Consider the following 26153-nt stretch of genomic DNA (forward strand, 5'->3'; position numbering starts at 1 on the left):
CCCCATAGTTCTCCTTAGGGTAACGGGAGGACACAAACTAGTGTCCTCCCGTCACCCTAGGCTCAGTATACCGCGAGCTAACAGACGCCGCAGTATAGCGCGAGCTGTAGATCGCGGTATACTGAGACGCCGCAGCTGAAGCGGATCCCGACAATTGTGCCAGGATCCGACCAGCTGCGTGACTGACAGCTGGCTCTGCCTATCTAGAGGCAGAGCCAGCTGTACACGCCCCCTCCCCCATCCGTTCAGCCAGTCAGCGCTGGCGGAGCGGGGAGGAGGGAATCCAGCCCCTCCCCTGTCGCAGCAGAGAGCCGTGACAGGACCGAGAGGTGAGCGAACGCCGGTATGTGTTCGCTCCCCTCCCGATCTACTGAGCCAACCTGTGACAGTCTCCTTGTCACAGGTCGGCTAGAACTATGAGGTGAGTGAAAAGCACTCACCTCATAGTTCTCCTTTTAAGTGGTCATGTACACTGCAGTAAATGGGCATATAGCGTACAATATAGCCATATTTTCTTTGCTGGGAGTAACAGGTGCAATGTACAGCCACTGCCAGTCAGCCTGTACAAATCGGTGGCAGGCGGCAGCTATATACTCAAATCTATGCAAATCCAGGCAGCTGATGTTCCCGGAGGTGCATACAGTGTTCTGCCACTTCCTATGAATTGAGCTGAAAGCACAAACAATGCTTTTTCTTTCTTCCGAGCTGTTTTCTGTAAACTCTTTCCTCCACGTATTAGAAATGAAAAGAGGAAGAGGTGTTTGTAGACAAAATCAAGATAGCAATATGGTTGATAGCCATGGCTTCCTCCATAGATACAGTGGGCGAGTGAGCATAGCTGCCCTAGTGTATTATTTGCAGGAACATCAGGAGAAAATACAGGAAAAAAAATACTGAAAAAGAAAATGAATGCAGCCACCTCATCTAAGGGTCAGTATGCTGCAATTTTTGACATGTTTGTTTTTGGGTTAAGAATCAGTTTTTAAAATTGATAATATAAAGACTAGGTTTAAAAGTATGATTTGAATACGTGGTAAAGCGATACACATTTTCCATTGTGCAAAGAAAGGACTAAATTTAAAGTGATAGTGATTAGGGATTCCCCAATATAGTTTTTTCGTAATAGAGAACGGGTACTGATACCAGTGCCGTGTGCTCTGATTATCAGGAAGTCGGGCAGAGGATCCTGACCTGCGCCAGGATCCTGATTGCCTGGGAAGCCGATGTTCTATTGAAAGAACACCTGCTTCAATTGCCAAGGCTGCCTGGCTTCCTGACCAGTCATTGGTTGATTGGTTAGGAAATCAACCAATAACTGATTGGCTAGGAAGCTGGCTTCACTTATTGCTAAGCAGCCTGACTTCCTAACCAATCGTGAAGCCGGGCGGTGGGTTATGACCCACCTCCCCGGATTCCTGATTTGGAAAGGAAGTCGGCTCCATGCTCCAGATCTCCCTCTGACTGGAAGTTCCAGTATTGGAGGTAGGTATCGGAGCATTTGGGAGAGTGAGTACTCGGCCAAGTACTTGGCATCTGCACCAATACCGATTTATCACTATTAGGGATGCACAGATACTAGTAAAGTGTGTGTCATGTACTCCTGACCACTGCACCCTATGTGTTACTTATCATGTACGCTTGACTCCTGCGCTCTGCATCACTTACTTCTGACTAGGGATCGACTAATATAATTTTTTCAGAACCAATACCGATATTTGGGCGCCGCTAAGGCTGATATCAGGTCCCAGTATACTTATGGTCTCCAGAGGAACATAAGTCCCAGCGTGCTGTGAGGTCACCAGGAGCTACAAGTTTAAGCAGGATCTGCACTCGGGTCCCAGTGTACTTGTGGTCTCCATGGAACAGAAGTCCCAGCATGCCTGCGAGATCACCAAGGACTGCAAGTCCAAATTTGGTCATGTTCCAATTCCAGTAGGCAAATGATGCTGTCGTCCTTTAGAAATTGTTATTTGGCTATTAACCTTGTGCTTTGGCTTCTAAACTTTGAACCAGTGTAGGCATACAGTAGATGAGATCAAAGCTTGTGTTTTCATAACTCAACTGTAAAATGATTTAACCTTTTGAAGGGATTACATACATGTACTAAAAGGTGTTCTCATTATTTGCTTGCATTTGTTGTTTTAAAGAATATTTAACAAACAAGCCAGATCGGAGCAAAGACTTCAGGACTACAAGTCCACCTAAATTCTTTATTCTGACTGTGTACTGCTCTCCATAAATGACAGTGATGGCTGTTTACATTCAAGCGGTCTGGCATTTGTAGAGACACCCCATGGTGACTCTGTCACTGGAGATCTCCCTCTGATCTCCTCTCCGTTGTCACAATGCAGGAAGTTGATGTATATTGCATCACTTCTGTATTCAGCTGTCATTCCCGGCTACAGGAGCCAGGGAGAAGCTGGTGAATCAGCTTCTCAGGGGGTCCCTAGGTGACAATAGGGGTCTTCCAGACCCCTGATGTCTCCATAAAGAGGACCTGTCACTTCTTAGTTCTTAGCCCCCTATGTGATGGCAATAAAGTGTAAAATTAAAAAAATTCAAATCACATTAAACACAATAAAAGTTTAAAGTCCCCTGTCCCCACATACACACCCAAACATGGGTCGGGTGCACCTATGTGTGGAAATGACGATTGCACCTATTGTGTTACACATGTTGCATATCACTGTGAATGTTGCAGTGAGAGCAATCATTCTGGGGCCATCAATCACTAATAACACTAAACTGATGAGCAATGAAAGCTTTTAAAGCGTCACCTATGGCCAATTATGGCTGTCAGTGGTGTAAATAACACCATAGCGACCCAGGCGGCCGCTATGGGCCCGGGCACAGGGGGGCCCGGCCCGGCCAGGGCTGCCTGGGTCGCTATGGCATGTGGGGGTGCTGGCTGTCACAGACAGTTCAGCAGCAGCCATGGCGCATTTCCCCTCATAGCCTCTGCAGAGCTGTGTTAGTGACAGCCATCCGCTGCGGCAGATGAGGGCGTTGAACTCGGACACTCTCCTTAGTTGGAAATAGATGAAATCAGATCACTTCATACGGCTTTAGTTATATCCTGTGGGGTGATATAAAATCAGTGCTAAATACTGAAAAATGGCCTGGACAGGAAGGGGGTTTCACACCCTGGCCTTCAAGTGGTTGAAGTGGAACTTTAGCTTCAAATAAAACCCAAAGCAATGTGGATTGCCCCTTCGAGGGTTATTTACCCCTTTGATTCCGGGTTGAATGATGTTCTATCCAGATCACCTGAAAGGAGTAAAAGTCCCCCGAGAAGAAGAAATGAGTCTTAAATATAAGGGTTTTTTTGTGACTCGCAGGATTAAAGGCAAACAAAGCAATAGGTCTCAGGAGCGAAAGAGGAAATGGCCCTTTACCAAGTTGAAGCTTAAAGTGGCATTAAAGGAGAACTATGGGGTCAGTGTTTTTCCCCTTAGTTCTCCCTAGGGTAACGGGAGGACACAAACTAGCATCCTCCCGTTAATGGATCACCAAAATTTTTAAAATTAGCGGTCATCAGCGGCTTGTGAGCCGCTGATGACAGCTATTAATTTAAAGGGGACAGTCTGCTGAACAGTTCTACTGTCGCTAAAGCGACCATCAGCTTATAGTAGAACTGTAAATGCCAGGTCCGTACGACGTACTGAGCTGGCCAGCTGGAAGCACTTTTGTAGCTCCGTACGACGTACGTCCTTGGCAGCGAAAGGGTTAAGGGAGGCTTGCTCTTTACTGCTCAAGAATCCGCCAATGAAGACCCTAAATGATGCCAAAAGGGAGGTAGGGGAAAACGGTTCCCAATTTTGTCACCAGTGCGAAAGGGTTTTAGACGACCTATACATCTGGGGCTGGAAGGGAGGAATATCTACTGGACTTTTTTCTCTTTTTGCCCTCAAACTTTTTCCCTAACCAAAACCAATACATGTGACAGCTCTGGAAAGTGCATCAGGACTTTGGCCTCACAAAAAGTATTTGTTCCTGTTCTAAAAAAAACTGTTCTTTCAGGAATTTTATTCTCATGGTTTTGTGTTTTAGAAGCCTTTATGATCTTAAACTTAAAAAAGCTAAAACAAGTTCTTAGTGGAAAAAAAGGTCAAGATGAAAAGCATTTATTCAGTGTGCAAAATCCTTTTCAAAGATGTGTTTGTAGTAAAGGTGCAGCAAAATGGAATTTTCAGACTGAAACCAAAACCGAAAATATCTTTTTTTTTTTTTTTTTATAACCTTTTTAAAAAAAAATGAGGAAATACCAGGAGTCATATAGACCTCTGATATTTCTCTTTTAAAATAGAAACATAGATTGAGGACACAATCTCTTATTCTGCAACTCCTGTTATGAATGAACAGGAAACCTCTATACAGAGTGTTCCTGTCTATTAATAAACTGGATTTAGTATGAGATACTATGGCCACAATCATGAATGAGCAGGAAGTGATGCATAGCACTTCCTATTCATTCATATTTGGGGACACAGTAAGCATACTAGGTCCTCAATTATTTACAAACACTCAGTGATCCTTGAGTGTTTGTATACCGCTCTCCATCCTAACTGGCTGTTACAGGAGGCTGAGTGGGAGGCAAGGGGAGGAGAGCTCAGCCTCCTGTGACATGGCTGAGTGTTGACTCCTCCCCTGCACTAATGGCTCAGCCTCCTGTGACAGCTGTCTCCTTCCTGAACCACTCTCCATCCTGACTTCCTTGTTACATGAGGCTGAACGGGGCAGTGCCGGAGGAGAGCTCCGCCTCTTTTGACACCTGATAGTGCTCTCCTCCCCGCCCCGCTCGGCCTTCTTACAGTTTCTCTCCTTCCTGCTGGGTGCTGCTCTGTGTCAGAGGGGATGATGAGAACAAACTGGAGGTGCACTGTATTTTTGGCCCCAAAATTTTACTTTTGGCATTTGGCCCAACGTACCATTTTTAGACGAAATTTCGGTGCATCTGTAGTTTGTAGTCACCCAGGACTTGCAGGATATGTACTTCCACATCCATATCTTTGCACATGATTCAGACAGCACAGAGGGTCTAACATTGGCAGTTCTATGCCTTGCACTTTGGACTCTCAGCAGCCCTGAAAATGTTCAACACAGCCTTGGCAGCGATTAATGTCTTACATTCATATTAAAACAAAAATGTATGTATTGCCCATTTGGATCACATGTACAGGTCACGGGGGTCTACAGGGGGTCAACAGGGGGTCAGGTGCACCATAGAAAGTCTGACATAGCTGGTAATTGAAGAAAAAAAAAATCCTCTTTAATGTCTGCACCGTCCAGGATCTTGTGCTACCAAATCCATTAAGTAGCTCAGAAGGTGGTTCTGCCAGATGAAAAGATTTTATACATTTTAAGTCTTGCTCAGAAGGTGCTTTCAGCAGGTTTGCTCTCTCTTGAAGAGATTGTGAGGCTTCTGGAATTAATGATGTCCTCAATTCTGGTCCCTACTTGGGCTTAACTTCACTTGAGAACCCTGCAAATATTTCCACTGTCTCAAAGGAAGTCACAGAAAGACACATTGGCTTTAAGAGTCCGTCTCCCTTTGGAGGGTCTCCAAGCCCTGAATTAGTGGCTAGATCTGGTGAAGTTAGCAAAGGGCATATGTTGGGTTCAGCAGTCCACAGTAAGGTTCACAACAGATGCAAGCTCTTGGGGTTCGGGGACCCACCAGGGCCTTCACTTCCAGGGAGTTTTGTGTCAGAATTTGTTACAGGCCTCTTTGAACCTGAGAGACATTGTTAGCGTTCCTATCTGTTGTGAAGAAATCAGGAGGTATAGATTTGTCAACCAACGCTACTATTACCACTTATGTGTGGTTTCACATCTCCAGCAGTGACAGGTCGCAGTTCCTATTGCCACTCTATCTGATATCACCATCATGAACCTCACTGATTCTTCTGGGCCCTGTGGAGATCTGCTACAGCCAATGGATTACCACTAAAGAAGTACCTTTTGCGTGGTCAAGAGGATTCTTTGGGGTTTTTTTTAGAAAAAAATCCGTTCAATACATTGTAAGCTCTTATCAGGAGGTCCCATGTAATCTTCTTGTATTAAATTTTATTGTATCTACACCGTCTCTCATTATCTTGTAACGTGTTGCCACTGTATAAATTCTGTATAATAATGATTTTCTTCTTTAGTTCCACTTTACATGAGCCAGCCTGTCAATCTAAGAAGTAGATAGTAAACATGTAAGCTGAGGAAAAGTTTGGTTTGGATTTTTCGGGATTAGGATCCGAAATTCAATTTGGTTCGGGTTTCGGATTCGGACGAAATCTGAATTTTTATTAGTTGCAGATGAGTTTATGAATATTCGTTGTGAATACCACAGAAAACCATATACAGATATTAATACTAAAGCTGAATCTCCTTGACCCGAATGGTATTCGGGATCTGAATTTCCAAATTGCATTCAGGAGCTCCCCAATGCCATTCGGGTCTGGGAGCCATATACATATATTACTAAAGCTGAGGCTCCCCGACATGAATGGCATTGGGGAGCTCTTGAATGCAATTTGGAAATTCAGATCCCGAATGCCATTCAGGTCTGGGAGCTTCAGCTTTAGTTTTATATGTACGTACTGTATATGACTCCCATTTTGCTGTAATGAAAATTTGTGTTCAGACCCATTCGGATGCATTAAACCGAAAAACACATCTGATTGGCCAGAATAGTCAAATGTGCGATACAGTTTCGTTCTTGAACGAAATTCGGACAGGATCCGAAATTCGGAAACGGAAATTCGGATTTAGACACATTCAGATGCATTGGAATTCGGGAATTTGGATGCGTCCAAATTTTGTAAAATACGGACGAATTTTAAATCGGAACAAAATGAATCGCACATGTCTAGTAGATAGTTACTAGAGATGAGCTCAGGTTCAGACTGGCTCTGGAAGGACGCGCTCTGTGCACGCCAAAGCGGCTGGGGCATTCTACATATAAACAAAGGGGTGGAATGCTGGCGATGTCATTAACTTTATATGGCCTCATGGGGTGGGGAATGACCCAGCCACAGCTGATTGAGTGTATGTCAATGGCTTCCTACCATTTTAGGATGGACTTAGGTTTGTTCCGAACTCAATATCATCCTTGTTCACATGCTGTAATTGAGCGCCACACACACATTTTGATGTGCATTTACGAGTCAAAAACATGCTTGCTGTGCCATTACTTGTTAATGGCACCCCAAATGCAGCTGGGAAAATGTGTGTTTTTCCTGTGCTGAATAAAATGTGAGACACCGGTAGCGGAATCTGCTGTTTGTTGTGCATGTGGCACCCATTGATCTGAGTTGGAAGGACACACAGGAAAAAAACAAAATATGACGTGGTCCAGGTATGCCTAGGTGAAGGGGTGCATTGGTGACCCTGGCTCATGCCTAAACAAAGATGGCTCTACCCTTCGGAAGGTAACTGAGGATGGAGGCATTGTTGGGTGGGTTTGTGAGAGATAATAAATGCCTGTAAGTGTTACAGTTACAAATCACCGAACATACATGCACTTCACATGATGATTATATACAATGGTAAGTCCACTTTAATAAAATATCCATCCTATGCTCCACACAGCTTTCTGCATTACAGCCTGACTGACAGTTCGGCTCCTCCCCCAAAGCCAGAGGAGAGCTGACAGGACGTCATCCACACCGGCGCGCGCTGATAGACCCGGAAGTGTAGCGCACACGTGGTTGCCTGGGAAGCTGAGTCCTATGAGGCTGGTTGGTCGGCTGCAGTGTACAGTAGCCGGGCTTGTTCGTCATTCTCCGGCCAGGAGGATGGCGTGTAGAGTAGTGAGGCTACCGGCCGGGGCCAGGGGAAGCAGGAACGGCCCGGACAAAGATGTGAAGGGTAAGGACGGTACTCGTTTCGGGGAGAGGCCACAGGCAGTGCTGGGTGCTGACCATAACAGGTCCGCTTGCTTATGTAAGATGTAGCAGGTTGGGAAGAGCGTAGTAGAAGTAAGCGTCACGTGACGCGGAGGCCACGCTGAGCCTTGTGGTTCACCCATCTGATGGAGCCAGCTTATCTGTTTCCTGTAAACATCGTATGGTTACGAATCCGGACTTGCATGTAAGCCGTGTTTAAACCTGGGATGCCATGATGTAAACATACACCAAGGAGAATGGAGATTTCTGTGAATGGCAGTCATCCCTGTACTTGGAAGATCTATAAATGATCAATGCACTATTTAGTGGGTAGGCAGCAAAATGTTTAAATCACTGTCACTCAGTATGACAACATCCCAAAACAAAGTCTGCATCCAGTATGACCTGTCATCCCCACTCAATGGATCTGCAGCAAACCTCTGCATATCATGTATGCCAACATGCTTGTTACATAGTAGTGAGGGCTGTGACACTGCACACGAAGCAGCGGTGTGCAGACCTTCGGGTGCAGGGTGTCATGTCTTCTTCGCTCCAGCATGTTGGCTTGCATAGCTGAACATGCTGAGATGAAAAATGTAATCTTCAGCCAATGGGCTCACGTGTATAAACCTGCTTGTCATGATGTGAAGTCCATTTGGTTGTTATGTGCTAGCCGATTGGCTGAAGATGCAGTTCTGCACATGTCCGCGCTCAGCTCACACACTGCATGTGAACCTCCGTGCCTGACAGCTTTGCTTTGCACCGCTTCGCATGCAGTGTGTCACGGGCTTAACAGTGCTATAGATGTCAAAATGTTTTTAAGCTATTTCAAATGCTGATTAAAAGAGAACTATGGCCAAACTCATAGTTCTCTTTAGGGTCACAGGAGTCCATTTACTAACGTCCTCCTGTGACCCAAAACCCTGCAAATAGTGGCATCCACCCACTTGATTGGCAGCTAGCCAGAGCCAGCTGTGTCCACCCCCTCCCCTGTCTGTCCCTCCTGTCAGTACTGGAGGAATATGCTAGCAGGCTTCTGGCGCATGGACACAGTTGGCCGGGGGAGGGGGGAACGACATCAGAGAAGAAGGTAGCGGTGTAGGACCTGGTCTATGGTCAGGGCTTGAAAATTTTTAGGGTGTCTCACCAGTGAGTCAAAAATTTCACCAGTCAGCATGACCGGACTAAAGCCTTGCAATTTATGTTAAAATTTTTGGGGGAGAGCTAGAGCTTTCTTTTGGTGGTATATAAAATCACCACTGGGGGGGGGGGGGTTATTTTTTAGTATACAGGTATTCCTCACTTAACGACCGAGTTCCGTTGCTACGACCAGGTTCTTAAACGAATTGGTCGTTAAGCGAGGAACTCTATACAGTACTGTACTGCATTAGTACAGTGTACTGTACATCGGGCAATAAAATACTTACTGGGACCCGCAGTGAAGAACGGAGGACATCACTTCCGCCGGCGACACGTCGCACTGACACGCAAGGTCGGAGGCAGGTCGTAAGTGCGAGTGGTCGCAAATCAGTTAAGTCGGAAAGCGAGGAATATCTATATCATGAAAAAAGTACCGTAAATGTAAAAAAACAAGTTTTCCCTACGTTATGTTATAAAACATCTATTCTTACCCATATTGCAAAATATAAAAGACGGTGTCACGTCGGGTAAATAAACACCAAACATGTCAAGCCTTAAAATTGCGTGCCCCCGCAAAATCGCAAAAAAACGACCACACTGAAAATTGGCCGTAGGCGACGATTAAAACGCTTTTACCGCTCATCAGTTTAGTGTTATTAGTGATAATGCCCCTAAAATTGTTGCTCGCACTCCCAACGTTCGCGGTTATATGTAACATGTGTGGCACAATAGGCGCAATCGTTGTTTTCAAATGTAGGCGCACCTGATGCATATCTGCATGTGTATGTGGGGGGCGGAGGACTTAAAAACATTTTTTTTTAAATTTTTAATGCTTAATTTTTTTAATGATTCTTTAATTTTTGTATTTTATTTTTTTTTTACACAATTTTATTGCTATCACATGGGGGGGATAAGAAGCCCCCTATGTGATAGCCAATTTACATGACAAGTCCTCTTTATGGAGACATCAGGGGTCTCCAAGACCCCTAATGTCACCTAGGGAGCCCCAGAGAAGCTGATGAAGCAGAGATCTGCTTTATCAGCTACTGTAGCTGGAAAGTGACACTGAATGCAGGAAGTGATGTAATATACATCACTTCCTGCATTCCGGGACTGAAGAGGAGATTAGAGGGAGATTGTGTACTGACCTCTCTTTGATCTCCTGTCACAGAGCCGTGGCGGTTTGAGCACAGCGGATCTCGGGACCGGCAACGATCACTTGAATGTTAAACGGCTCCGCCGTCCTCTCGAGACGGACAAGTGGGTTTTTCAAGCCCTGTCTATGGTAGTGTGATCCACTACCATAGACCAGGTCTTGCGTCGTTTTCTACTTCTCTGATGTCGTTGGGAGCCGACTGTCTTTTGCTAATCACAGCAGGGCAACACTGCATTCATTGGGCAGGTGAGTATGTTGTTATCCAGGCATAACGGGCGAGGGTGGGGAAAAAAAAGCAGGTGGGTGAAGTTTCTCTTTTAATCACATGTCAATTACACAGGATTTTATTAGGCCCACCCGCCCCGATCTTTATACTGCGGCAAGCAGGGTTACATTTTTTTTTTTTTTGTCCTAGCCTATCATAGCAAATGCATGCAAGTATTTGTAAATGTAAGCACTGAAATTTCAACAGCGTTAATAAGTTATTTAAGCACTGAAAGTCTTTGTCAGTATTTTTAAAGGCTAGGTTTACTTTTGATTCCATGTTTCATTTTATTAGGCCCGCCAGTCCCGAGCTTTGTACCGTGGCAAGCAGGGTTAATTTTGTTTTCTCTAGGCTGCGCTCAGGCAGGAAAAACTTGGAGCGGCAATTCAGCTGTCCTCCCTCCTGGGCCGCAGGTTTCTCCTCGCCCGCACGTTTCACCTCTGGTCTCAGCGGCTCCGTTAAGTCCCGCTGTGTCAATCCGAGGTTGACTGTGTGTGAGGTCACTACAAGTGTCAGCAGTCTGCCCATTTAATGGTAGTACCCTCACACACAGGATCATATAATGATTAGTAGGCCCCAGCTTTGTTCCATGGTAAGCAGCAGGGCTAATTTTTTTTTTTTTTTTTCCCCTTCAGGCCCCTGATTTTATTCACAACCCTGCTTATCCAGCACCCCTGCTTTAAAACTTGCTTGTATATTTTTACCCATTGTTTGGCTATTTTTATGGAAAATATTAAGAGTGCCCATTCTGTACACAGGAGGGATTGCTATGATGAATGCAACTTCGAGTTGGTGGTACTGAGTAGAGAAATACAGTGCAACATATAGAGAAGGACAGGGGCAGTAAAGAGTAGAGAATGTACAGTACCTTGCAGTTTATGGAGTGAGGTGGTGTCATGTAGAAAATGTAGAGTTGGGCAGTATTCAGAATGTATTTCTATGTTGTGTTTCAAAACTGTGAGATTCTTCAATCTTAACAACGGTTTTCTCCAAATTTGGTTGTTTCATATGTTGCAGGTTGGAAAGAAATTCTCAACACTTCAGCGGGTATTCTACAGCAAAGTGGAGTCATTGGTGTACCTACTGATACCATCTATGGCCTTGCTTGCTTGGCACAGAGCTCTCAGTCTATTAGTAACATCTACAATGTAAAAGGAAGAAATGGAACGAAACCTTTGGCTATATGTGTTGGAGACATTGAGGATATCTACAAGTTAGTAATAAAAACTTTTTTGCTACTAACAAATAGATCTTGGTATTTGATAGGCATTGAGTAATCAATAAGCTGCCAATAAAATTGTTAGAATCTGTTACTTTAGGTGTAATTTAAGTAAAGGCATGGCTTGTAGTCCATTGAGATGGCTGGTAAAATGCATAACAGGGAGATGGCAAAGGGAGTGATCGGCTTACCAGATTTCCCACTGCATTAACATGTATTTTCCTCACTTCTTGGAAAAAGATCATAAAATGTGCTTAAAGGAGAACTATGAGGCGAGTGATTTTCACTCAGCCTCATAATCTGAGCCGACCTGTGACAATTAAACTGTCACAGGTCGGCTCAGTAGATTGGGAAGTGATTGAACACATAACGTCGCTCGCTCACTTCTCGATCTATCCCTGCAGAGAGCTGTGACTGTCACTCACGGCTCCCTCCAGGATTCCCCCCCCCCCTGTCCGATCCTCCAGCGCTGACTGGCGAAACGGACGGGGGCGGGCACAGCTGGCACTGCCTCTGGATAGGCAGAGCCAGCTGTCACTCACGCAGCTGGGTGGATCCAGACAGTATTGTCGGGATCCGTCCCGGCTGCAGCATCTCAGTATACAGCTCGCGGTATACTGAGCTTTGGGTCACGGGAGAACACATACTAGCATTACACATGCAGCTACTGTACACTACCTTTAGGAGAACTATGGGGAAAAGCCCTGACCCCATAGTTCTCCTTTTAATGGTATCTTTAGCAAAAGAGAGCAAATAAGATAAGTTCAGTATTTGGGTTTACATACACTGCTGCTCTTCAAGGGATAAAGAGGTCTGATAGCAAGATTCATGTGTTCATGTAACTGGATTATGTAATATTTCCTTATATGCTTACAATTCAGCTTTAGAATTGTTGGCTCCAAGTTAAGATGACTGATTTCCCTAATCATCTTCCAGGACAGCAACCTGAGAGATGATTGGTTCCACCTTCTACAGGAAACACAATTAGCAAAACAGTTAAAAGCCCCTCCCCTTCCCCTCGTACCTCAGTTTAGATTGTGTTTCCTATCGTCCAGGACCACGTCACGTTTGTTCTTTTTCTTCCTGACCGGTTGGTCTTGAGGTCACGGATCCCCCTCTGTGCGGCTCTGCTGTTGAAGGTGTTTTCCCTCCCTTCTGGCCTTGCTGTAGAGCGGAGGGGTGTTTTTCCCTATGTTGTTTGAAAGGCCAGGATCTGGTTCCTTTCTTCCCTTAAAGGATCCACTCCTGAGGCCCCCAGGCCGGTGGCCCTGTCCTGCTTTCCCCTGCTTGATGTAGGGGAGCTGGTAGTGGGGTTCTGTAGCGGTGTCCGGCATGCTGGAGCAGTGAATCGAGCGGGCAGTGGACTGAGAGGCACTTCCGGTGTGTTCCAAGCCTCGACTTGGGGCGCATGTCGTCACTTCCGGTCGCGGGTGATTTCTTCGCTTCCGTCGCGGCTTGTTGCCTCACTTCCGCTGCGCGCTCTCTGCTGTGAGGTGTGTTGGACCTGTGGAGCTCGAATACCAGGACAGTCTGTGGGGGAAGAAACCGCTAACGCTGCCCGATGGAGGAGGAAGGCAAGCCAGCGGTGACTGTCCCCAAAGGTAAAGGGGTGAGTGAGGCTGTGCCTGTTTACACTTTTACCAGGGATACTTTGTGACAGTGGGGGTTGTACACTTATCTGCTTTTATTTTACTATGCAGGAGTCATCAGGAAAAGTGTCTCCTCAGGATTCTGTTTCACTGTCTGCCCCAGCTACCAAGTCACTCAAGAAGCGCTGCGGCAGCTGCAATTTGAAGCTTATGTAAATACTTGTACATTATAGCAGTAGTATTTCTTGTGATATTTGCAGGTACTGTCACGTTAATGTTCCAGACCAATTGCTTCGTGATTTGTTACCAGGACCAGTCACCCTTGTAATGGAACGCTCAGATGGCCTTAATAAGGAGCTTAATCCTTATACTTCTGTGAGTATCATTGCAGGAAACTCACAGTATATTATTTGTGATTGAATTTTTTCCTCTTGGCAAAATGACACATCCAATTTGTTCATTTTATTTTAGTTGGTTGGCGTTCGTATTCCTGACCATGCATTCATCAGACAGCTGGCACAGATCTGCTCGGAGCCTTTGGCACTGACAAGTGCCAACATCAGTACGCTGGAGAGCACATTGACAGTAGAGGTACTACCACTAAAGCCAAGTTGTGATGGGTGGTGTGGACAGTGGTACAGATAGTATTTCTTGCTTTATTTCTTGCTTTCTTTCTTTAAAGGGATGGCTTGATTTAAAGAATGGGTGAGCTTTCGGACCATGTGCACTTATTATTTTTGTCCTCCTCACCTAAAAGATCCCACTCTCCCACTCCACAAATACATACTTATCAAGATGCCCATTGCCTCCTGTGTTTGTTGCTATCCCACTCTAAAAGTCCTCTCTCTCTCCTGGCTGCGCCTTGTCAGTAGGGCCCCATAGAAATCTATGGGGGTCTTTTCCCAGATGGAGGTAGCTGAGCCCCATAGACGTCTATATGGTTCTACTGCACAGGCAGAGCCAAAAGAGAGGACTTGTGGCAGGGGATGTAAACAATCCCCGAAGGCTGCACTTGCCTCCATTTGCATAGGGTGAGAGTTGGACCTATTAGGGGAGGGGGCAAAAAGGATAAGTGCACTTGGCATCTAATTTTTTTTGAAATGGCAAAAGAGTCATTTGAAAGTTTTAATCCACCTTGTACTTTGAATCAATGCACAAGTGCCAAAACTACCAAATTGTAAGGTATTCTATATGATGCAAATTACATGAATCTATAGTGAGATAAAAGATGAAATTGTGCACAAGGCTTACTGGCGCACATTTCATCATTTATTTTGCTATAGCATCCCGGCTTTTCTGTCTCAGAGCCAACATTTTAATCTGGTTTGCTTGTGCGTTTGAATCAACACTATAGAACAGTAAGGGATGCTTTATAGCATTCACACTAAATACACTATTTTCTAAACTATTGTTTTTAATTGAACATGCCCTTTAACTGTCTTTTTTAACACTCCTCTTCTAAAAAGACCAACTAAGAGAAAGTAATGACCAGTTATGCTCCTACAAATGCTCTTGGGTGAACTACATTTATTCCTTATGTTTTATATATTACATAAAATAATTTTAATTAGGGATGCACCGATACCAAGTACAGTACTCGGTACAAGTGCAGATACTTTTCGAGCTCCAAGACTAGACCAGAGAAAAATTAAAAAGTTAAGAGGCAGCTGTCATTTGTAAGGAGCATACGGAGCTCCTGGGATTTGTACATCTCTGTTTTAATGTATGATTTTGTTGTTATAAATAAAGGGATGCACCGATACCAGTTTTGCGAGTACAAATACTGATATTTGCCCAAGTACTTACGAGTACTGATACATTTTTGTTGTCATGTGACAGTTTTTCTAAAACAATATCGACTAATGATTTCAGGACAGTGGTGGAGCGCCAGAGCCAGGTCCCAGCTGCAACCCTGGTAGTTCTCCTGAAAATGCCAAGTATTGGCATTGGTACTCAAAGTATCGGTGCATCCCTAATTTGAATACATTAATTGATGGTGATTTCTTTTATTGTTGCTAGGAGTTTAAAGATCTGTGGCCTATGTTGTCTCTAGTAGTTGATGGAGGACCTATTGGAGACTTGGAGAGTCCAGAGTGTCGGTTGGGATCAACAGTGGTTGACTTATCTATACCTGGGAAGTTTACAGTAATCCGACCTGGGTGGTAAGCTCATTGATTGTCTTCTAGACCTATATATAATATATACATCTATACAACAGACAAAGCAGAATATCTCCCCAGTTACATGGCAGAAACCCTCCAATAACACATCATATCTTTGAAGTCCCTAGCTGCTGCCTTGACTGATCCTTTAACGTACAATTAAACCTTCAGTTAAAATCAGCTTAATGTATTCCAGATGCATCAAAACAATAGGTGTTCAACGTCTCACAGTTCCTTATCTTTCTAAGCAGCCACACCCTGAGAAGAAAGGCATGTGCCCTGCCAGCAGCTGCAGAGTGGGATACTTGCTGTCTATGTGGAAGCAGTGGTCTTTATGTAGATGTCCGGCATAGCTCTGGTCCCACCAAGAGCAAGGGTCTTGCTCTGCAGCATGGTGGCAGGGACAGGCTTTTCTACTCAGTCTATGGCTATGTTTTAATTTGTTTTTGTTTTGATGCACCTAGAATGTATTTAGCCGACTTAAACAGAAAGTTTTGGGGCTTTAAGTTATATCGCCAAATTAGTCCTTGGTTTACAGCTGTGGAGTCATTTTGCTTTGAGTGGCCATGTGATCAATGCACTTTATTGCAAATTATATTTATTTTGTCTTTTCCTTGCTTACACACCTTCACTTTGTTAGGTTAGGGTCGCACACAAATAAAGTTTCACTTTCCCTAATTGGCAAAGATAATGCATGTCTATCTTGCTGTTTTGGATCAGCTGAGCTTCATGGAGGAGTCATCTGTTCTATGCATAGCATTGGTCACATGGTTTTTTAGTGAAGGTAAGGATTTTTGTTCAGGCACAGCTACTGACCTTGCATCAGTCTTAGACCCATGTTGCACTTGTGATTTTGTCAATGGAGACAACACACCAGCTACAGAATTGCTAAAAACATGCTGCACTGTCACTGGTCAGATAGGCAAGGTGTATTTCCCTACCTGACAGACATTCTGCAGAATGTTGCTTCACAATAGCACCATGCTCATTCAACCAGCAAGAAAGCAACTTGTTAAGAGGTGAGTATTTCTTTGCTCTGTCTTGCATAGTGTTCTGTAACTGGTGAGTTGTCCCCAGAGCCGAAATTACAAAATTGACACGGGGTCTGTTCTCCAAAGCCCTTTTGATAGAAACCCCATGATTGGTGCCACAGAAATGGTCATGTGAACTTGAAGTGCAAAGAATAGCAGTTCCATGAGTTAGGTAGGTTTGTATTGGCTGTCTCTACCTTGAACATCACTTATTGAGTTTTTTTTTTTCTAAAGGAACATTGAGGGGAATTGATCAAATCTGGAGCAGTTGTCCACTTTTATCTTTAATTTTCAAAGCTCAACTGAACCAACTGACAAGAGAAGCCGATTGGTTGCTATGGGCATCTGCTTTAGATTCTGTCTGATCCAGGTTTGATACGTTTCCCCCCCCATTATATTTGGAGAATAGGACTGCTTTAAAGCCTCCTAATTTAAAGATTATACAGGTATATTATTCTCACTCCTTATGATTCTGACTGATATATGGTATATAAAAAGCATGCATGGTTTGGACAAATCTATGTTAGAAGGGTATTTTAGCTGTTTTCGAAGAGTGAGTGAGACATCGCATAGCAAATGGTTGCTAAATCAGTTTACCTTTTGCTACGCTCAAAGAGGGAGAGCAATAGTTAATCCCTGTTATAAAGCATTAATACCTTTTCAGATTTCCACATATATCTTATGCATTTTTGTTTGCTGTTTTTATTAGTGCTCTGAGCCCTACATTGGAGATCCTGACAAACAGACATGGATTATTGGCCACCTCCTGACATTTCAGTTGGACTGTTGTTCTCGCAAACCAAGGCAATCTATTTGCCAAAGACCAGCACATGGCAATAGCTAAATCCTGCTGCTGAGGTGTGAGGAATAGCATGCCATATCTCCATAGACTTTAGAAAGCATGGGACCTTTTCCTTTACACCGTGGATTATGTTTGGATCTTAAACCTCACCAGAAGGTTCACAAGAGAAGACCTTATTTATAATTTCATCTGTTAGATTTTCACAAAAAAACATAGATCATTGAATTTGAACTCGCTTTGTTAGCGCACACTGCTTTGTTTCCAGTTTTATTTATGTCTTATATCTATGTTGCAAGTTTTAAATTGGAATTAAAAGTCTTTAAACTTAAATGATTTCAGAAAAAGCTCTGTGGAAAATTCTTCTAAGTAACTGGATTATATTTTTTAAGTGTACACCTTTAGGCCCACATGTAGTTAAAGTTTATTCTGCCCATCAGTGCTTTCTTGGGCCCTTACTTTGCAGGCACATTTACAGTGCTTAAAGAAAAGAGTCACCCCCTTTACAATAATCACATTTTGTTGCTTTGAAGCCTGAAATGAAGACATTGTTTTTGTTCTATGTAGGAATGTGGAGTGGGTGTAGTGTAGGTAAATTACACATCCTCTTGAAGCATTGGAGTAGAAAATGTGGGAAAAGAAAATGGAAGTCCTTCGCAGATCTTACCTTATCTTAGCTTAAATCTGGGTTCACAGGTTCACCTTCTTTTTGCCACATGTATTGATTTTATGATAGGACCTAACATTAAATAAAGCTGATCTCTAGCCTTATCTTTAGTCTTTCACAGTTGTACAGGTGCCCCTGAAATTGCTTACCCTGACTTCATTGTGTGCTGTGAGCTTCTCCCAGTGTACATTAGAAGTTACAGCAAGTCAGATAAAGCCCATCTAATTTATTGGCTGGGGGACAGCCAGCATCTTCTAGCAATTTCTTCCCCAGCCTTGCTGTCCCTGGCCTACTCCTTTTTATTCATTGGATTTCCGTTCTTTCAGTCATGGAGGCTCAGCATTACATGTGGTACTGCCTAGGGCCGACTGCATGCAAATACAATGTGCCTAGGAATGCCCACTCCTCCAGACTGACATCATCCATCAAGGCATTTTGATATTTGAAAAACTCTTCCAAAGAACCAACCCACTGTTTTCATCAGTAGTAAGGACTCTTTAGAGCAGTGTTTTTCAACCTTTTTTGTGCAAAGGCACACTTTTTTCATGAAAAAAATCACGAGGCACACCACCATTAGAAAATGACGTACAGACGGTACTGGCACGGGAAGGGAGACAACGTATAAGCAGATTTAAATTCAGCTTTAAACTAGATTTTATGTGCATCAGATTCCAGATAAAACAGAAGCAAAGAACAATGCAATTTGACCTAAGTGTAGTTTAGGGTAAAACTAAAGTAAACCGAGTAGTAAAGATTGGTATCCATGTCCTGTCTCCTTATCTCTAGGCAGAAGGGTTCTTCTAAGTTACAGGGTGGCAGCTGATGTCGCTAGGCAATGCACTTAGAAGGAGCTCCTTTGTCGAGGCATCAAATGCAAAGAACACCTGATCGCCTCTCTCTGCTTCATCACCATCCATCGTTCTGCAGATCTCTTGCAACAATATGATGTAAATGCACAAAGAATGAGGGGGAGCCCTAGACAGCCCCTCTGCTGGCCACAGGGAGTTGCTAGATGTTGAGTTTGTTTCCAGGCGTTTGGCAAGCTGACGATTTCAACTCCCTTTTGTAGGTGCAACTAGTTTTTTTTTCTCAAAGGTTTTACCCTAAACTACACCTGGATCCATGTGCCTGTTTTCTTCAGGGTTTGGACCTTCCCTTTACACTATAGGACTGCAGGACCTTTGAATGTGCTTTTAAACAATCGCATACCAGCAGACCCAGGAGCACAAGGTTGTGACTTTTATTTTATTTATTCTTGATTAGCAGATACTGGATCAGTCTCTGACTAGTCTGGTGATGATATCCCATCAAATGGAACACTGATCATTGACAAATAAATGGAAAATGTTTATATGCCTTAAGATGGACTCATTGGCAAAATAATGACATTTTGTAGCTCCCTCAACTCTGATGATGGTAACTGTATCCTGCTCATCAACAGCATAATGCACTCTCACATACCATCTATGTTTATATACTGCTGGCATTGCTTAAAGAATCCAAACCAGACCAAACACTGTTTATTCTCTAACTATATTTGACTCTTGTTAGGCTGTATAATGAATCTATGAAGAATACCTACAATGTAATATCTGCCAAAGGAGACTTACTTGACAAGACAATGTGTAGTAACTAGTTAGACTTCAGTTTACAGAAAAAGATACATTCTCATATGCTATGGGTTACTGTGCACACTACTATATTACATACACTCCATAGGTGTAGGGGCCATCAATTCTAAGGGCCTGTTCACATGATATCAGGTCCTGATCAGGTGCGGATCTACAGACTGATGCAGTGCATTTTTGATGCGTTCCAGTTAAAAAAGATTTGTTTTGCTGGAGTGGGGCTGTTAGTATGTTAGCTGCAGTGCAGTGCGTTTTTGCCGCGTTTGCGTTTCCTGACCGTTTCCGGACCGGACAAAATGTGACATGCAGTATTTTTTCTGTCATAAGCTGAACGGACTGCGCACGTGAGAACTGGAGCCCATAAAACACATTGGGATGCATTTTGATTGCAGCAGCGTACAGAGCCGGCCAGCACACAAAACGGACGTCGTGTGAACAGGCCCTTAGAAAAGCCCATTCAGCAACCTCTTCAAACATAGCTGCTTCCTCTTTAAAGGGGAACTCTCCTTTTAAATAAATAAAACCATATATGGTTGTAAATAGACCTTGTGTACAGTGATTGCAATGTAACAGCACTCAGACGAAACCTGTTTGCCTTACCTACAAGTCCTTATAGCTACATGCATCCATTTCCAGAGTTGGTGAACTGTTTAGGGCTAACTGTGGCTAGCTGCACCAATATGCACTCTTTTCCTTTTGTGCTTAAAGTGGAACTAAAACCACTGCTTTAACTGTCTCCTGTGCATGGACATGATACCATTCCAACAAAATTTATAGTCATATCCAGGTATCTCCTAGTGGATGCTAGGCCTCACTGTGGACTATGTACTTCCTAGTTTATGTCCTTTCCTTCATTCAAGCTTCTTCCACACCTTCCAAGGAGGATCAAGAAATAATTTCTACCATCCTGGTGACTCTAGACTAGCTAAGAAGGGCTTGGTAGTCAGAGATAATTTCTCTTATCCTCAATGTCTCCTAAACTACTTTGGCTAAATCTTTAATATCAGGACCAATATTTCATATTCGTTCTCAGGCTCTGACTTTATCAATATGGCTCCTAGGGAAGCGAGTTTTTTTCCCCGCAGGTATCTTCCTCCCAACGCTCTATTCTCTGCACAGGCTAGGTGCAGCACATGATGCTGATGATTATATCGGCAATACCTATACGTGGCAATAACTGGGTTTGCAAAGGCATTTAGTGCACACAAAGTCGATTTACTGTATATGCTCTGTGAGCATTGGGGAACATATTTAAATGAATGTTTTTGTGCCTGGAGATATTCAAAATTTATAAAGGCTGCTTTTGGCATCCTCTAAAAATGCTGGTTGTCTGTTTGTCATGCTGACTCGGAAGCTTTAATATTTTGTCATGCAACTATAAGTATGCATGATTTCTGACTTTTCTCTGATTTTCCTTTATCTGCGTATTTGTTTTTGGTCAGTGGCTTTGCAAGTATCCATGCAAGTGGGTCAGCGTAGGAGCAATTAAACATTTTCAGAAGATAAGGAACCTTTCTCTGTCCGAACCTGCGTTGGATGAGGGACGGTGACATGGCAGCACCGCAACATGTCAAATCACAGAACGTCTAGTGTCCACGAAGGAAAATACTAGGTGTTTGCTGAATGGCTTCTGTGCCAAGAAAGTGACCTGTTGTGTTGTACCAGCGGAGGGGAAGTCGCTCAGCACATTGGCTGTTCCTGGACACAGAAAATCGGTATAAGACACTGCAGTTTCTACAGGTTCCTCATGGACCTGCCAGGGATATTTTTTTATACTTATATTGGGCCAAGCTGGACCAATGTAGGTAAATATATTTCTATAGCTGGAGTTCAGCTTTAAATTGCACCTAAACCCAAGAACAAAAATTGCACATGCCCTTGTAGGTGGTGCCTGCTTTGTTTCTTTTTTTCAGGCTTTTTCCTTTATTTTTCCCAGGTGATGCTTCCAGTAACTCACCTTCCCCTCTCCTGTTCTCCAGGTGTTGTGTGCTTCACAGAGGCTGGGAACAATGCTAACCCACAACAGCACAGGCACAGAGACCACAGGTAGTTATCAGCTCACAAGGATTCTACCAAAATCAACAGGCATTTTTTGCTTTTATTGAACAGATATAACAAAACACTGGTATAAACCAGGGGTAGTAAATTGAAATTCAAGGAGGTCCAGTGAGCAAAATTTTCATTGATCTGAGGTTGGAATCAAGGTCCGGACAGAACAGCCACTCAGTCCATTTCTGCAACGTGGTCCGCCATTTATGCTGCATTCTCACCAGCAGCTGCACTGCAATGCACAGCTGCTGGTTTGTTCTCCCGGACAGAGTGCTGATGCATTGACCGGGCGCATCACAATTCTTTTTGTTAGAACTTATTAAAATGTCACTTATGAAATTTCAATGAAGTTATATGGGCACAGCGCAGGGTGATGTGGTTGTATCACATCATGGCTGGCTTCACTGAAAAAAGTACAGTATCCATCAGAGTGCCCCCTCACATTGCTTGTCCCCATCAGAGTGCCCCCTCACATTGCTTGTCCCCATCAGAGTGCCCCTTTTATATTTACATTTAATCTAATGGGGGCAACAATTGTAAGTGGACATTCCAGTGGGGACAACTAATCATTAGTTCTTCCTGTCAGAGTGCCGCCTTACATTGGCTGTCCCCCTCAGTGTGCCACCTTACATTTACTGCAAGGGGGCACACTGATGGTGGCAACCAATGTATTGGGGGGGACTCTAATGGGGCCAAATAATAATTAGTTGTCCCCATCAAAGTTTCCCCATACACTGCTTGTCCCCATCGGCGTGCACCCTTGCACTGCTTGTCCCCATCGGCGTGCACCCTTGCACTGCTTGTCCCCATCGGCGTTCCCTTCTTACTGTCCTCATATGTTTATTGGGATACCTTAGCTGAGGGTTGAAGTCAGCAGACATAACCAGGAGTTGGAGCTGGGAAGCAGAGCCAGGGGGAGGAACTGGAAGAGGCAGAGCATGGAGCTTAAAAGCAGAGCCAGGAGGTGGAGCTGGGAGGCAGAGAGGACTATGGGCAGCTGAAGAGAATGGAAGATACTGTTCCGTCCTCTTCAGTGTTCAGCGGGACAATGGCTGTCATTGGCAGTACGGACGGACCAGCTGTTCGGTCCATATCCGGACTGCGGTCTGCCATTTGCAGACCTATACTAAAGAGCAAAAAAGTTCATTAATTGTTAGGGATTACATACACTTACAATTTAGCTTAGATATAATGAGAAAGTGAAAGTTCATGTTGTCACCTTGTCAAGCTAATATTCTGTGGGGCACAAAGATTTATCTTGTGTTTGTATCCTTTTAATCTTAAAAGGAAAGCATAATTTATACACATTAATGAATTCCTGAATGTGCTAACACCAAAAAGAGTGCTGCAAGTTTTTTTTGATGCTGTCCATTCAAGTGGATGCAATTGCACAAAAATTGCTCTGAAAATCATAGTACATGCCCACCCTAAGGCATTTTAGGTACAGCCGTCATGGTCCATTTTTAATGTGGGCAGCCTTTTGCAATATTGTCAGGAAAAATGACATATTTACTGTTCAAAGAGCATTTTGTAGATGCAGCTAGATGGTGCAATTTGTGGTGAACATCAGCTGGATGGGGAGTACTAATGATAAATGTAATTGTTTACACATGGAAAATAATCATGTATTGCAAGTTACCACTGGAACTGACACAGCAAAAACGGGTAGATGTCGAGGCCATTCATGTCAATGGTAATGCAGACACCCCGCCCGCAGTGTGAACGGTTGCACAGAAACGAGAGGCATAGGCATGTCCTCCATTCCAATTGCAGTGCGATCTGAAAAAATGCTGCATGCACTATTTTTTCAAAGCGCACTGCACTTGAACAGGCATTCCTGTACCTCACGTTCCATGCAGGCGGGGGGCATGTCTGTGGTGCCATTGACATGATGGCACCGACACACCCCCTCCTGCCCTACTATGCTGCCCAGCTTGATCTATGCAATCCAGTGCATTCCGGGCTCGAACGCACTGTAATGCACTGGATATGGTGTGATTGGGTCCTCAAGCATGCATAGCTTATCCTCTACATATGCAACTGGTGAGCTCTGCATGCCAGCACACATAGCTGGCACCCCAGTCGTGCCAGGCGGGTCACGGTGTATCGCAAAAAAAGATACGTGGCAATCGCTGTCTGCAATTGTGCAGGACTGCGCGATCCCGGATCGCTCAGGTCTGCACCGTGCCTCAAGCATCTGTAATATGTCAGTATATGCAGCTAGCCATGGAAAATCAGAAGTTCACCTTTGTTGTAAACTAAACTCTGATTGGTAGTGCTCACTGGCCCATCATTTAACAGGAGTGTAAATAGAATTTTGGGCTCTGTGACATTATCAGAACCTTGGATCTTAAAGGGCAGCCTTGTGACATCACAACGATTTAGGAGCTATATGTTTTGTTTTGATTAATTAAAATTCACTCACTATTTAGCCAGATTTTATTCCTGTGGTCAGTTCATTAGTAAAAGATTGGTCTGTGTGGGTTACTGGACAGTACTTTACCATAATAAATAAGCTTATCTGAGTGTTATAAATGATGGCAATGTATTATTCATAACCCTACAGGATGACATTTTACAATCTGATTGTAGATTTTTGTATTTGTTTTTGTTTGTACTATTTAACCTAAAGTTAGTAGATGGTACACTTAGATTGTTAAATGTATGGCCAACTTTACTCCTCCCCACCCCTGCGACCCCTCTCCATGACGCAACTATCTCTCCCTCCCCCAATGTCAGGGTGCTAGGTGTAATCCTGGACTTTGACTTCACTTTTTAGCCATTCATCCAATCAATGTCAAAATCTTGCCACCTCCACCTCCATTACATCTCCAAAATATGCCCTTTACTAACCAATGAGACCACAAAGCTACTAATCCACTCACTTGTTATCTGTCATCTCGATTATTGCAACTCCCTCCTCATTGGCTTACCTCTACACAGGCTATCCCCCCTTCCGTCTATCATAAATGCAGCTGCTAGACTCCTTCACCTAACCAACCGCTCAGTGTCTGCAACCCCCCTCTGCCAATCCCTCCACTGGCTTCCAATAGCCCAAAGAATAACATTCAAAATATTAACAACCAATTACAATGCCATCATCAACCCTGCCCCCGGATATATCTCAAACCTTGTCTCAAAGTATCACCCTAACCGTTCCCTCTGCTCTTCTAAAGACCTCCTGCTTTCCAGCTCCCTCATCAACTCCTCCAATGCTCACCTCCAGGACTTCTCTGGAGTCTCTCCCATCCTCTGGAACTCCTTACCTCAACTTGTCTGGCTTTGTCCTACTCTGTCTGCCTTTAGGCGATCCCTGAAAACTCATCTCTTCCCACCTACTCCACCTGTACCTAACTGCTGAACTATCACTTTCCCACAGAGCTACCTCCTCATGTATCACTCGCCCCTCCCTTTTAGATTGTAAGCCCTCATGAGCACGGCCCTCCTTACCATCTTGTCTTGAATTGTATTGTGATTGTAATGTCTTCCTTATATTGTAAAGTGCTGCCCAAACTGTTGGCGCTATATAAATTCCGTATAATAATAATAATGTACACAATTATGAAAGAACAGCAAGTGATGTATAGCACTTCCTATTCATATCTGGTACATAGTAACTCATCCCTAAAAAATACCTTTTGATCCTGACAGAAATCTATTGAGCTCAAAACTTCCTGTTTGAACTAAAAAAACAGAGCCTCTGCTATGCTGAAATCCAAAGCAGTGTTATCATCTCTGCCCAGTCAATAGTCAATCTCTGTAAACCTGTGAAAACTACAGCACTACAGTAGAAGATGAGGAGAGGGGGAAGGTAAAATTAAGGTTAAAAAAAAATTCTGAAAGTTCCGGGAATGCATACAAGCTAGCATTGGTAGTTAAAGCATATACATGTGTAGTACTATGTATTTATATATTTATGACTAATGTGTGCTTCTCTTTCCCTGGGATTTCATAATGTTCTGTGGCCTTCTTTCATTGAGTAACATTACCATAGCAACCAAGAGACCAGACAATAAATGCTGCAGTATTTTCTGCAGATAGAATGTGGTATATTGTACTTTCTGATTAAAAACAAACAAAAAAAAAACAGCCGTTCTCAACCTTTTTAACCTAGGGAAATCTTTCAAATAATTTCCAGGGGATTTCTGCTAAAAATAGTTATATATACAGCTTTCCATACATAGGCATGATCTGTAAGTTGTGGATCAAATAAATACAAGAATTAAGAATGTGACGTACAATACTTACGGTATTTGACATCCAGGACACATTTTTAACATCTTACTGCTCTATGCAACAAATTATATTTTGGTAATTTTAATAAAGAGCAAAAAGGATTAAACATCACAACCCGAAGTGTAGACCCTGCTCCTCTGTGCAGCTACTTTTTTGGAGTTGAGTCTAAGGGGTAGCTGGTGTTCTGCCAGTGACCCCCTCATTGGTGTAGTACAGACTGTGGATGTAGGAGTGGCCTAACAGCGGCTGAGACCAAGGCTGTGGGAGCAACTGGCGTGCATTGGAGGCTCAGAAGACTGCAGAGGTGCAAGGGTGGCTCGGCAGAGGCTGTGGAT

General features: G+C 43.7%; 1 protein-coding gene across 1 annotated transcript; it reads left to right on the forward strand.

Annotated features, from left to right (window-relative positions):
* Window positions 1-7648: 7648 nt before the first annotated feature.
* YRDC (yrdC N6-threonylcarbamoyltransferase domain containing) lies at window positions 7649-17567 on the forward strand. Its single transcript, XM_018559609.1, has 6 exons — window positions 7649-7860; window positions 11456-11651; window positions 13507-13621; window positions 13718-13837; window positions 15266-15408; window positions 17149-17567. The coding sequence occupies exons 1-6, from the start codon at window positions 7722-7724 to the stop codon at window positions 17207-17209; spliced, it is 774 nt and encodes a 257-aa protein (XP_018415111.1). The 5' UTR covers window positions 7649-7721; the 3' UTR covers window positions 17210-17567.
* Window positions 17568-26153: the final 8586 nt, after the last annotated feature.

Source organism: Nanorana parkeri, unplaced genomic scaffold (assembly GCF_000935625.1).
Source record: "Nanorana parkeri isolate BGI_ZX_2015 unplaced genomic scaffold, ASM93562v1 scaffold406, whole genome shotgun sequence".
NCBI lineage: Eukaryota > Metazoa > Chordata > Amphibia > Anura > Dicroglossidae > Nanorana > Nanorana parkeri.